The sequence below is a fragment of the Sinohyriopsis cumingii genome, chromosome 4 (assembly GCF_028554795.1).
Source record: "Sinohyriopsis cumingii isolate HCF-2022 chromosome 4, ASM2855479v2, whole genome shotgun sequence".
Lineage (NCBI taxonomy): Eukaryota > Metazoa > Mollusca > Bivalvia > Unionida > Unionidae > Sinohyriopsis > Sinohyriopsis cumingii.
In genome coordinates this window covers 143795577-143810884 of record NC_142964.1, presented here as the reverse complement: position 1 = coordinate 143810884, position 15308 = coordinate 143795577, and the positions used below count along the sequence as shown (strand labels likewise).

At 33.6% G+C, this 15308-nt stretch overlaps 1 protein-coding gene across 1 annotated transcript in view; it reads right to left on the bottom strand.

Moving 5' to 3' along the window:
- Positions 1-15308, bottom strand: part of LOC149802242 (pyruvate dehydrogenase E1 component subunit beta, mitochondrial-like) — a 33228-nt gene that overhangs the window by 7551 nt on the left and 10369 nt on the right. The window contains exons 7-11 of the mRNA XM_089956666.1: positions 12966-13010; positions 10880-11057; positions 10077-10187; positions 7015-7106; positions 2078-2219 (exon numbers count right to left, since the gene is read on the bottom strand). Of these exons, the coding sequence (XP_089812792.1) occupies positions 2078-2219; positions 7015-7106; positions 10077-10187; positions 10880-11057; positions 12966-13010 (568 nt within the window). The remainder of the gene's footprint in view (positions 1-2077; positions 2220-7014; positions 7107-10076; positions 10188-10879; positions 11058-12965; positions 13011-15308) is intronic.

Below are 15308 nucleotides of genomic sequence, written 5' to 3'. Positions count from 1 at the left end.
TTGTGAACTTTACCATTAGCTGGCACATGTTGCCGTTATTTGCTGTGATACTGTAAAACATTACTACATACTACATAAATACACCCAAGATTTTCAACACCATATTGGTTATCAGATTGCCACAAATTTATTTAGAACAAACCACACATCGTAAGAAGCCTTCCTATGAAAACCCTGTGTTGATTCATCAGGAGTAGCAATAAGATTTTCTGGATGGCTGCTGTGGTGGCCTTACTGGACATCAGATTGTCACCATTTTCATTTAGGACTAGTTACATATCATTAAAACCCCATGCTGATATAATTATCCATTCACGTAGAGTAGCATTAATAAAGTTTTCAAGCTGATCACTGGGGTCCAAACTGTATGTCCAGGTGGCACTAATTTCATTTAGGTCCAAATAATCATCGTAACAATTCTGCTGAAAATCCCATGCAAATATGACTTCTGTAGCAATAACAAGATCTTCAAGATTGCTGCCATGATAACCATATTGGACATGAGATTGTCTCCATGTTTATTAAGGTCCATCTGGACATCAAAGAATCCTTTTTGAAAGCCCCATGTTGATATGATCATCTGTTCTGCAGGACTAGTGATAACAAGATTTTCAAGATGGCTGCTGTGCTAGCCATACTGGATGTCTGAGCAGCACCATTTTCATTACGGACCATGGGATGAATGTGTGGATGAAGTTTCATGGCAGTCCTCCAAGCAGTTGGGAGAATTAGCAGTAACAGAGTAACCGATGGATGGACATTGGATGACAGACAAGAGGTCATCTAACTAGCAAAATATACATTTCTATATTCATATGAAGTGATATTTCACTGTTAACATAGTACGCATTACTATAGGAACTGTACTGGTACAAATGTAACTTATTTGCTCAAGTATTTAACAATCCATTAATGTGAAACAATATCTGGTTAAACCTATAAAATTCAACTATTGTCATAATTTGGTTTTGTTCTCCATATAACTTTGTCTGATTAGTTCCTTTCATAATCCAAGACAGTAATTCATGATGACTTTTCTTTTCTTCAACTGTTCATGTCACAGTTCTGTTTTCTGAATTATTTATCGAATTACAACAAACTGACTTCAAAATAAATTTTCACTTAAGTTTTTGTCTTACCAAATAGGACAGCTAGAATAAGTCTCAACTTTCATACTTTCACTTTTATTTACACTTCTTAATTCACTAATTCTTTGAAATCTTTGTGATAATATCAAATAATTATGTTAATAAATGAATAAATCCTTAACACACAAATAAATTTAGTAACAAATTAATAAATAATTACAATAATTAGCTGATCAATAATAAAAATTCCGCTCAGTATACCTGTAAGTGATAAACCTTATTTTGCAAATGACATATTTTAGTTTATTCATTAAAATTTTTGTAATACAGCAACAATAGTCATAACACTCTCAAGTATATTTTTTTAGTTAGTGACAATATATCATGAGGCTGAAAACGAAACTGATGTGTACTTAAAATTGATGATGTTGCCTAACTAGAAAAATTTGTTCTCATTTTAGGACTATTAATTTGTCCAATTTCATAATTTATCTGTAAATTAAAGTTTCAAAGCTTATCTAAATAAATTTCCAAATTTTCTTTAAATTAATGAGACATTTGGGTTATTGCTAAAGTTTCCATCACAATGACTTTTCAGAATATTAAAAATGAAATTCTGTGAATAAGCATTTGGTAATAATAGAGTAATTATATGTAACTCTAGTGTCTGAGAGCAAATATTCAAAGCTTTCTATGAAGATGTTTCTTCATGGTAATCCATAAATTGGAAGTATTTTTTGCATCAATTTTTTAAAAATAACTCTTTCTTAGGTCAGGCACACTTTTACCCATAATCATCACCTTAATGGCAGATGTATATATTGACATACAGAGCCTAGGATGAGCTTAATATGGAAGAGCCTTCCACCACAAAAGTCAACATTGAAAGAGATGTGAATATTCCACTCTCTAATGTATATCCTGAAAGGAAATGGTATCAAAATTGTATGAAGAAAACCAAACAAATAACAGAATTGGTTGTATCTTACCTTCCATAATCCTTGCACAGATTTCTGCTCCGACACCAAACTGAGGCCATCCACCTTCTACTGTTACCAGGTGGTTTGTCTTCATTACTGATTTCACTATAGTCTCCTCATCCATAGGTCGGATGGTCCTCATGTTAATGACCTATACAAAGTCAAACACATAACAGTAAAGATTTAAATGACGAAAATGACACAAAATATTAAAATATGATTTAAGTAACAATTTTTCCAATGATTTCTATAGCAGTTTTACTTTACACATGCTAAAAATGAAGGGACAATACTAAAATAGACTCACTCTATCTTTATTCAATGCACAGATCCTTTGTTCTTATTAATGATACAAATGAAAAATGTCACTGTTCTTATCAATCATACAAATTGGTACTTATCTTGATTATATTTTAATTAAATAAATCCTTTGTTCTTATCGATGATACAGATCAGAATTTCAATGAATAAATGCTTTGGTCAAAAATCAATAATACAAATGGAAATTTGCATTACTTTTCAATCAAACCCAGTATCTATAAACCTGAACTACATTACCACTGATTCTCATTAGCCAAGAGCTATACAATTAAATGAACAAACTTAAGGAGCTGTAAAAAATAAACATACCATTACATATATCTATATGGTGTGTTTAATTTTTATCCATGGCTGCAGATTGTAATGATCAATTATAAACAACATATTACATTGCTAATTATTGTCCAAAGTCATAGATTCTATTTGGAATAGTGATGCTATAAATAAGTTGTTTACAGCCATGATCATGAACTTGTGTCCAGTCTGGGGTAGTTTCCCTTTGGTATGATTAAGTATTGTGATATGTATCACACTGGGATATATCATGAAATATGTCACACGGGGATGAGTTGCGATAGAATGTTAATATAGTTGCGCTGATGTGTATAAGGAGAGAAGTGAAGAAGATTTTTAATTCCTATTTCTGTTCTTATTTTATGTTCAGTTTGCAGAATAATTTAATGTTTTGTTTAGATTTAATTTGAGAGGAATCATTTAAATTTCTTACTGGAATTACAAAGTACTCATATGTCTCTTTGGACTAAATACTATTTTGGGATTATTGTGAATTCATGCAAAGACATTCTGGACAATGCCATTGTCACGTTTACCCCGACCAAGAGTAGCCCCAGTTTGAAACATGTATAATCAAGGTAATTCTGACAAGCCATTGTTTGATGTTAAACACTGCTGCAGGCTAGCGCTAATCCCTTGCCGTGGCTAGAAGTGGAGAGCCAGACCTAGGAGCTGTGAGACCGCCAGATAGTCAATTATCACCTAGATGTGGAAACGTTTGTCCAGATGAAAAGAAGTTGCACAAAGAAGTGGGAGTGTCTTAACTTCTTTTCCCTGCAGACAGACAGCCAGGTTGAACTGGCCGCTAAGACGACTGGACAGGGTCACAGCGCCACCCAATCAGAATCGAGATAGGGGAGAGACCCTGATTTGGCTAGAATGATATCTCTGTGTCTTCCGGCAAGAATTAGTTCGCTAAAGAGATTGCTCAGAGGAGGATAGCGTAACTCCGAACAGCCATTCGTTATTGGTGGGAATATCTTAGAACAGGAAATTCTAAGTACAGACAGCTTCAAATAAGGTCAGTGAGCTAGTTGTTCGGTCTTTGCAGAATGCGACTGCATTTTTAATTGTAGGTCGTATGTATACTTTATTATTACTAGAATCGTAGTACGAAGAATTACTTTGTGGTGTTAATATGTTTGCATATTTTGAAGAAATGAGTTGATATTTGTAAAGAATTATATAGGTTGCTAGCCGTCGTAAGAGTTAATATTGTAATTCGCTATGTGGGTATTTTATAGTAGACTAGCACGTGTGTTCATGTGATTATAGATTTTGCCATTGTTGAATATTTGTGTACGCTTGTGGAGTGTAATGTACAGACATGCGTCTGATTGTTGTCATACTGTAGTACAATGAGATTAAATATATATGTGTATATACTGATGTGATGCAATGTATTTATGTCTGTATGACAATTCGCTGATACCGTGTTATTACGCCATTGTTTACCCTGCAAGAAGTGTGTGGGAATTTTTATGTGTACGCATGCGTGACAGAAACCGTAATAGCCTTATCTGATGATTAATTGTTGATCTAGTGTGAGGTGAGATTCGATAAAGCATATGTTAACACCATGTGGTTTTTCACAGGAAGCTTTGAGGGACAGACCAGTTACAGTTTGGTTCCGTAGTCTCAGATACAGAGACGGAGGAAAGGAGAAGAAAGGAGAGAAGTCAGGAGAAGTTGAAGTCTAGGAGGAAAAAGGGAGAGAAGGGAGGAAGAGGAAATTGGGAGCGAAATTGGAGGAGGAGATAGTCGAGAGGGAAACGGAGTCGAAGGAGGTGTTGGAGGAATGGAAGAAAGGAAGGTATTAGTGGGAAAGAAAGAGATGAGAAGACACAAGGACAGGGGAAAATCGAACTCACACTGTAAATCACGGGATGAATTAGTCTGTCATTTGGTCGAGGGAAAGACGGGTGATTGAGAGTTTATTGTTTTAAATTATTGAATTTATTAAATTGTTATTAATTGAATTTCATCTTCATGTTCTCTATAATTTAACCGTTGGCATTGCTGACTGGGGGCTCAGAGCTGTAAATCTACCTCGTCACTAATTTAACTTTCTAACCCCACGAGCCCGGGTGGAACTTTCATCATAATTAAAATATATTGGAAGAACCCCACCCCAATGCGTGCAACCATCACAGCCATTATGATACATCAAGACTGTTGGCACTTCAGCACATTCAAGTCTATTGGTACCTCAGCAGATATTGATCTGGAATTAATTTGGAATACTATATTCTTCTGGACTTGTGATAGAACATTTAGGTTTATTTTGGATTTAATTCAAAATACTGCATGTTAAGATATCTTGGACAAAGGAATGTTCACTTGTGTGTAAGATATCCTGGAAACCATTTATAATGACAAATGTCATCTTTTGATGTTGATAACTGTCAGGGTTAGCAATTTAGTTACTGTGAATCTCTTCTATAAAAGAAGACACATGGGACCAACATTTTCTTAGCTTTCCAAGAAACGGACCATGAAGGTCCCCTGGGTCATGTTCATGGGGCCCTTCTCAGATTCATGTAGTTCTCCCTATTATTTTGTTATTTACTTAAACTTATTAGACATTACATCATCAAAACCATGAACATTAAATTACTGCAATAGATTTGTACTAGTTTCTTAAATAATAAATGATTCTTTATTCATTATCACAAGTTCTTATTTGTACAGATACACTGGATGTGAAATAAAAATGCTTATAGACAACTAAATAACGAGTTTTCATTTACATTTGCTTCACACCTTAAGCAAAAGAAAATCGCATCTTTCATTGTTTATTTTTAACCCAAATTTTAATTTGGGATACAAGCAATGGAATTATCCCCAATTTTTATTCTGTGTTCTTTATGTTTAATCAGCCTATATGCTTACTTATAAGACAAGTCCAACTGCAAACTGCACACACCCAGATCTGCTGTCAGATAATTCTCTGACCAATCTGGGTCTGTGCAGTTAGTTAGGGCAAATAAAATTAGTCTGAATTTATTTATAAATATTCTTTAATTCTAAAGTATTCACTTAACTGGAGTACAATAGAAGCACAAGATAATCTTTAACAATGAAATGCTTGCCACATGACTTGAGTGATACAATTAAATGTCTTGATAACTTAGTGACCACAACTAATAGTCTGGACACATCACATTATTGCAAGTAATATAGGCTACTATTATTTATGCACCTTTTAAAACATATTGCAGGGCCCTGAGTGACCGAGTGGTCTCACCTATGTCTGCGTGGGTTTGAGTCTAGGATTCGGCCAATATGGATATGTGAGAAAGCTTGCCAGTAGCTTCTTGTGGGTCAGTGGTTCTTCCTGGGTTCTTCCTCCACCATTAACACTGGCCGTCATGCATAGCCTATTGTGTACTGAAAAATGGCATTAAACCCCACAACAACAAAACACATTGCAAATGGTCTTATATGTACAATAAGATTTTACTGAAAATAAAGATACAACGGAACACTATGGGACAAGTTCAATTTATCCACTAAAAATGTGTAATTTGTATCGCAGTAAATTGTGCAAGAATGCTAAGAACAAAATAAATGTAAATCAAAACGTGTCTTGTGACCTTGAAAATTAGATTATAGTCACCAGGAACCTAAAAGATTTTGGGATCATTTAAGTATGCTCAGTATAGTAAAATAAATGCTTCTGTCATAGCTAAATATTTTGTTGTAATTATTGTTTGACATTGTTGATGTGACATATGTCACTGTTGCAACCTTGCAAATTTAGTCAAGGTCATATAAAAAAACATTCATTTCCTGACTCCCCCTACCTCATCCCTGCACCTCTCAGCACCAGTATTATTAAATTTGGTCCCATCTGGTGAGATATGTTGCTTACAAGCTGATGTTGCTTTTCTTAACACAAAGTATGACCTTGTATTCTTGAAAATAAGATTAAAGTTACTAGAGTTTGATCTGATTTGTCTGAATAGTTAGCTTACAAGTTGAATGAGACAGACTGACAATGATTTCAATATGTCTCTCTCCATTCTGGTGGGGCTGGGGAGACATAATAAGATTAAATTTTGTGATGCACAAGTCTTGCATGTGTATTCATGTGTTTAGTGAAGTGTTTCATCCCTTAGTTGATGCATTCAATACATGAACCTCAGACAAAAGAATTCAAATTTTATAGCAGATTTGTTTTGTTTTTCAATACTAGCAATTATATACACAAATAAGTAAACAAAATCTAAATTAAATTGGAAACCTATCAAATCTATATGTATCAAAATTTATGACGACTTAAAACTGTACAATATCTTTATGGTCCAACAGTAAATAAATATGCTTACTTCACATTCAACGCCAATTCCTGCCAATTCTTTTGCAGCATCCAAACAGATACCAACTGATCTGGAGTGAGCCACTAACGTTATATGATTTCCTGAAGAACAAAAAATAAAAATATATATATATATATATATATATATATATATATACACACACACAAAAATATATATATATATATATATATATATATATATATATATATATACACACACACACAAATTGAATCTTCTATTCAACACTGTCAATGGAAGATACAGAAGTGATATAATAAGCTAATAGTGAGGTAACCTTATAGTCAGGTACCACTGTGCCGACTCTTACAATATGGCTGTAAAAACATAATATATACATGCAAGAATGTGGCCAAATTAATATGAACCTTAAACTGCAACACATGAACAGATTCTCTAACAGCTGTCTTATGTTACATGTTTAAGCTCTAATAAACAGTATCAAAGAAAGATTGAAAACAACAGGCTTTGAAAAATGTAACAATGTATTTCCCTGGAAAAACAATGTAAAAATGAAAAAATAAGAACTTATAGTTTTAAGAAACCAAATCCAGAAATAATCCAAGAATAATCCACGAATTAAATTTTAGAAGTCCTTGTAATGAAATGTTCTAATGAATTCAAGTTCGAGTCCCAACGAAAATTCCAAAATGGAAGGTGATGACGTATACTGTACCTAGTATTGTGCTGTTGGGTTTACAGTTCTTTGTTTATCCACAGAACATAATATTCCAGTGTTTGAATTTCCAAAATTTCAAGAAAAGTCTTTTGTCCAAGAATTCTGTACGAGCACTCAAATATTTCCAGGAAAAAGAATTAATCTCTTAAAGACCAAATAATTTGAATACAAATTAAAATGTAACTCCAAACTGGTCACAAATAAAAACTTTCAGGGTAAATGCTCAACAAAATAATTTCTCTATGACAAAGGCTATACAGTCAAAGAAGACGCAAAATAGATACCCATATGAGGGTCACATGATCACATTCCAGAACAGGATAGAAACTATTTACATGTTTAAGGTCACGTATTCAAGTACAGCCTCAATCTTCATCTATGTATCCCACAATAAAAATAAATAAAGAAAAGAAGTTGTTTACTTGATTCTCAATCAAGGCCAGGAACTAGGTCAGCAAAAAGATACAAAGTTCTATTTTTAGTTGTTTTCAACTAACAGTCCGGTCAATCTAATTTCTGGAAAATATCATATTCCTAGTAAACAAAATTACATTACTTTGACATGTAATGAAATTAAAAATAAAAAGATTTTAAAACTTATGAACAATTAAATTAAATCAAATATAAATTAAAACAAATATACATAACATCTGAATGAGCAAGGCAGAATAAGTGCCAATTTTGGCCCCTTATCAAATCCAGATGAAACATGTAGATAAAAACAGGCCCCTCCCTATTCCTTAAATATGTACCTAATTTTTGTCCAGGACCCACTTTTTAAAAAAGGAAATCAACCATTAAATACCCAGTGGTATTCTCCTCCATTGTGGTACCTTTCTGTGTGGAATTTAGCTATGACAGCTGACAAGCCCTGATGAAACTTAACAAGCAACTATGAAGCTTACTGCTGAAAAAATCATCTTATATTGTATCTTTTGGACACAATATACACAACAGTCAATGTTTATTTGTAAATCTTTTATTTTAGTTTTGTAACCTTGTTTAAATAAGTGTATATTTCCATTAAATATGGTTGATTACAACAGATGCCAGTTTTCATATTCATTTAAGAAGTTGGTATTGATATGGTTTGGTTTTCAAGGATGATCAGCACCTGAAAATAAATAGGCCTCCTGATTGGTAATAAAGTCAGCCAATCAGACATAAGTCATTGCTTTAATATACGCTGATATTGCTCATTATCGACATCATCGGTGATCTTACTGATACTGTAAAACATATCAAGTTTAATTAAAATATGTACAGAAATACAGCCTCTGGGGTGGCTACAAGCTTGACCAATCAGGTTACCAATCACCTCATTAATATCCATAAATGTCATCATTCAAAACTGATCTCATAAACTATGATAACAATCTGTATAGAAGTGATGCCTCTTAAGCTGCTCTCTGCTAAGGCATGCTTCATCAACATACATAAATGCAACTTGTATGCCCCCCTCCCCCCCCCCAATATGTATGTTTCCTATTGCACTGGTTTTAAAATTAGGGTAGGCAGGTAATGTTTTTAAAAACATATATACATATATATATATATATATATATATATATATATATATATATATATATATATATATATATATATATAGGGGGCCCCCAGTGGCCAAGTAGTCTAAAGTGCTCTCCGTTATGGATCACTGCCATCTCACCTCTGTCTGCGTGGGTTCGAGTCTCAGATTTGGCTAATGTGGATATGTGAGAAAGCTTGCCAGTAGCTTCTCATGGGTCAGTGGTTCTTTTTCTGGGGTTTTCCCTGGGTTCTTCCTCCACCATTAATACTGGCCGCCATGTATAGCCTATTGTGTGCTGAAAAATGGCGTTAAACCCTACAACAACAACAATATATATATATATTGGGGAAGGTCCTTTTTACCAAGAGGGAAAGAAGTGCTAGAACTGCAACAAGAAACAGGGACAGTTGGCTGACCAGAAACACATTATGATCAAAATATGTTAAGAAATAAAGTTTCTAAATTGATAATAAGCAACTTCTGATGGAAGCAGATGGATTATTATGATGGGCATCTACATGCTCACTTGGACTTTAAGTTTGGAAAGGTAAAGGTCTGGATGCTCAAGTGTTAATAAGCTTGAATAAGTCAACAATAACATTCTAAAATATGTAAAACAAAGATACAATTTACTCATTATCAAACTCATTCACTGCTTGCTGGGATGAAACTTCACACCAAGTTTGGTTATAATTTAACCAAAACTACGGATGCCAAAGAGTTTACCAGCTTGAATTGTTGCAGAGATACAATGATAGAGGGAGAAAGCGTCTTAATCATTTACCCCCTCACATTGACCAAATGGGACAATAACCATACTCAGGTTTGTACTCTGACTATTACCTGCTCTTTCTATTTTGGCTTTTCCTATGGGAAGAAGGAAATTCTCAGACATAGCCTCTTCCGACATTTCAAATGGGTGACCATACATAACCTCATTCTCCAGGAATACAACTAAAACAAAAAAAGAAAAAAAGAAAAGAAATCATACAATTCAAGAGAAAATCAGAGAGACTGACACAAAAACAAAGGTTCTGCTGAGTCTTGCATTTTTTTGAGTTATAAGCAAAGAATGACTTCATCAAAAACTTGAACATCAACACTGCCATCTCTTGCATTTATCTTCATAAAAAATCAAGCAAGGGAATCACATTGTACAAAATAAAATAAGAGTAAAATATTTATCACATGCATGTATAATCCAGATGTTGTGACCATTAATTTAAAAACAAATTAGGCTTTATATTTTTACAAGTTATCAAGATTTCCAACAGTCTCACAAAACTCATCTGAATATGGATAACTTATTATGTGTGTAACCTGTTTCCACATTTTCTCTACAATATTAACTCAATTCTTTCCATCTATCAATGCAATAAGTATGAAATTGATCCATCATTCTTACTATACACCAGTTTGCAATTACTAAAAGAAGCATGCTTATTTCCAGACACAGCATTTTTGAGGAATTGATAATGTGGCAGCCATTAATATACTGAAAAGTCAATTCTTTTCAATGTAAATAAAAAAGAATGGAAAGGTTAAGAACAGAATATCTGCAAGCATTCTTCATGTCAAATATTTTTAATTTTATCAATATTACAAATGGGTACACATCATTGCTAAGTTTTTTCTTTTTTGTGTACCTGGATTAGGATCTCTGATAGCTGATTTGAGCAACCCTTTGCAGTCTTCTGCTGACCAAGGGGAGATAACCTTCAGCCCAGGACAATGGCCATACCATGCTGCATAGCACTGAGAATGCTGAGCTGCTACTCCCACTGCCGACCCATTTGGTCCTCGAAATACAATGGGAACTGGGACCTAAAACACACAAATATTAACATGGAATAGTAGGGGTGAAAAGCTACACCTCTGCTGTGTATCAATATGATTCAAGATACACAGCCTATACATGTCAGTCTTTTCATATTTAGAAAGTCTGTCAGCTGTAGGGTGGGGCCATTTATGTTGACATAGTTTTATTTCCAGTATGAAAATTACAGACAGATATAGACTTATGTGATCTATTCATATGCCACTGTCATCCTAGACAAGATATTAAAAACATACTTCCAAAATGAATACCCATTAGTTGTTAGTTTTTTTAATTTACCCTTTTAGGCCATTTCAGGCTGCTACAATTTATAAGATGCAGGACTCATCTTGGCTAACATGCCCCTTGTTCTGCACTGCATGAATATTTTAAAAATCTTCAAACTGTACTTCCAGCATTTGCAAAACAAGTACTAATGCCACAGGCACTCATTTCTGTCAGTGAAAAAAGGAAATTAATGACAACATCGCTCATCTTCTACAAATTAACAAGCTGGCTATAACTTGTAACTTGTGCAGTATGGAATCTGCCTCCTTGCTGATTCTGTGCTAATTTGTTCTTTTTAATTCAGTAAGCACGTTCAGTTGCTGATTACAGATACCAACATAGAAGGAGACATTCCAAATTTGTTCCCTATCAAAAGTTTAAGTACTTTACAGAACATTTAAAATCCACTTTTGAATGAAGTTTCTATTTTGCATTGTATCTTTTTGGACTAAGTTTGGATGTCAACACATTTGGTGTGTCATGTAGTGAACAAACAAAACATAGTTCTGATTGGTAGTTATTGTTTGACCCTGGAACTGAACAATTACCACCAATCAAAACTGAATATAAAATATTTCGCTATGTGGCACACTGGAAGTGTGGCCTTCAAATTCAATCCATGTAGACAAGATACAAAACCACTGATAAAGCACAGAAGTGGTTATTAAATGATCAGTAAACTACACTGATATATGCTATCAGTTTCTGAAATGGATGATAGGATAAATAATTAGCATTGAATTGGGGTGACTAATGTAAATTTGTAGAAGGCTAATGGGTGTTTTACACTCACTTTATAATTAGTTGGCTTCCAAAATGAGCCCTAAGAGATCATCTAGACAGTTTCTATTTTCAGTGTCATTTGCATTTTAATCAGCCAAGTGGGTTTTTTTAACTAACAAAAGATAGGCTGGATGGACTAATCTGTTTTTGCTGCCATTTATCAGGATATATAAAAGTGAATTTCCTGTGTATTGTAACATGTAACCTATCTTTTTCTAAATTATATTTTCTTACGAACTTTTACACATTCTGCTAAGGTGACAGCTAATTGAAATGCGTGTTTTTCTGCACTATCTGAAATGCTCTAAGTATCATGAGAAAAATCATAAACATGATGATTCTGCAATTATTCTCTTTTTGCAAAGAAAACATTTAGAGACAAAAGACATCTAAGGATTGGATAGGACTGGATATCTCCCTGGTCCGGTGCATATGTACATATACCTACTGAAAAGACCATATGGTTCATCACTCTAAATTTGTATATTACTTATGATGGTCCCTAAGGACAATCACTCTTAATTCATATACTACTTACAGCCATGCGCTCTGATTTATGTACTACTTATGCAAGTTTGTTTGGATGGTAACACAAAAAATACTGAACGCAGAAAATTCTAAGTATCAAAAGTCACCTCTTTTAAACTCACTTGATGTGTACCAAGGCTGGTTGAAATATCAGCTAAAAAGTTAAGATCTGCAAATCAAAATGTATACAGACAGGCTGATGGATTACAGATAGACAAGCAGACAGCTATATCTCCCTGTATATACATCACAGGGAGATCAAAAGATATTAAACCCAATGTGAATAAATAATGATACTGTTGGAACAGAAGACTTACCATGCCTGCTGACATGTAATATGTTTTGGCTGCAGAGTTAATGACCTGGAATGAACAGAAAGTACCTTGTAAAGTTGAGAACTTCTATGTAGCAGTAAATATTACAATACGGTCTTGGTAAGCTTAACCCAACAGTCTAATTTGTTGGTGTATTATTTATTGGTGTGCTAAAACCTCAGGCATATCCACAAGCTGAAGTGGATATGGATATGTTTATAGCGAGGGAGACAATCAATTTATTCATGTCATTTAATGCTGTTCAGAAATGTAAGCCACCACAAACATAACCAATTAAAAAAAATACTTTGGCCACCTATTAACTATCACTAACTCAACTTAACCCTTTTGGCTGTATCCAGAATGTGAAACCTTTGTTGTGATCTTCTTATCCTTATGAAAAATCATACCAGTTATCACCTCTCTTAACAGCTTTACATGGAATTCTGGCTACAAGGAGAAAAACACATCCATTCTTCAATCAGTGATTTCTCAGTTATCTGTTCTGAACTATGTTGTTCATTATACATATTTTTCATTATACATCAGTCACTTTGTGTATACATATGTAGATTCAGATGCATCAATCACAGACTAAATATAGAATATTGTCACTTATTCAACAGTGGAAACCAATTAAGAAATGTTTTTTTATGTAGCTTGGATAATTTATTCGATGAATTCCACTGTTGTTTTAAATGTCTTTGTTTTGCTGATGTCAAAAATATTAACATTACCAACATGCATTCCCAATGCTAAAAAATTTTATACTGCAGTTGAACAAAACGTGAAGATAGTTGAATATTATGTATTCATTTCCTTGATAATATATGCATAAATGAAACTGTTAAGTTAACCAAATTATCCTTACCTTATCAAAAACTAACAACACCAAATCTTCTTTTTTTTAAAAGGCTTCTATACTATTTTGATTGACAGTAATTATTATTATGCTGATCACCATTTTACTTTAATTTAAATTTTATTTCACATTTCTCTTCAATAGAAATCCAAAAATACAGAGGTTTAAGACTGCTAGAATTGTATGCTGTGCTTTGTTCTTAGTAAGCCATATGGCCCTCTTTTTTTGTTGTACAATATTATGCAGTTAAATATTCAGAGAATAAAATGATGGAAAATTCAATAGACTTCTCAATATGAAAAAAAATAACAGTAAAATAAATGAGAATCACCATACATTTATGGCATGCAAAAATCCCTTACATCACTGAGTAGGGTGTGGGTTTTTGTGGTATATGTGTCTCTGGAGAGCATGGACTGCACTTAAATGGCAAAAACTATGGCTGTTAAATTCAGCTCAAAAAGCATCATTCATAATTCATAAACATCTTTCACTGCTGATACCATTATAGTTATAATAAGTCACACTGTACAGACCCTCTCCATATTTACAACCATCCATGAAACGCAAAATAAATGAATTTGCCACATAAGCATAAAAGTCAAATATTTAATATCCCCAAAGTGTAAAGTATTCAAAATATTATCATTTGTTTGTTTTTATGTTAATGTCACAAGAATTCTTCCAAGTAAATCCATTTGTTAATTTCTGATGAATGAAACCTAACTAAAGGGATCAATTGCTTACAGACATCACTTTCATTCTTCATTTCTGTTTATTATTTAGTATAATCAGTTTTTATGCCAAAATTATTTCAATTTTACAATGCTTCTGCATGTTTTTTGGTCACTAAACTTTTCAAGTCCTATGCCTTCTAGTCACTCACTATGTGGAATCCACCAAAAGTAATGGGTGATCAACAGAATGCCTAAAATGTGGGCAGACAACTCTACTGCAGAATGTGTACAACAATAATTGACAGATACAGAGACAGACAGGACTGAAATATCAGAAAAAGTGCAGAAATAATCAAACGATGAGAACCAATATAAATAAACTCAAACCTAGTATCAGATATTTTTACTCCTTACTGGCACATACACGAAAATGTAATTAGGTTATTGCTGCAGGAGACTGAACTTTTCTGTTATTATTGCTATGAATTATTCCTCTAAAGTTCATTATAGAAATAATAAATGTGGGATCCAAGGGACCATATTATGGTGAACAAATGAGGTGTTTAAAATGTTTTTAAAAAATGGGGTTACAAATAGCCTTTACCTGTCTCTTGTTTTATGCAATCAAATTCAAATACGTTCCATTATCACCCTCCCCATCCATAGGCCTTCTATAACGAGACTTCAAATTCTCATGCTGGAGTAGCCATCACTCTTTAGAATCTGACTCTGGCGACTCAAGTCAACATTTATTTGGCACGGAGCTTGGGAAAAAAGTGTAGCAGTGATTTTCCTGAAGATTTCATT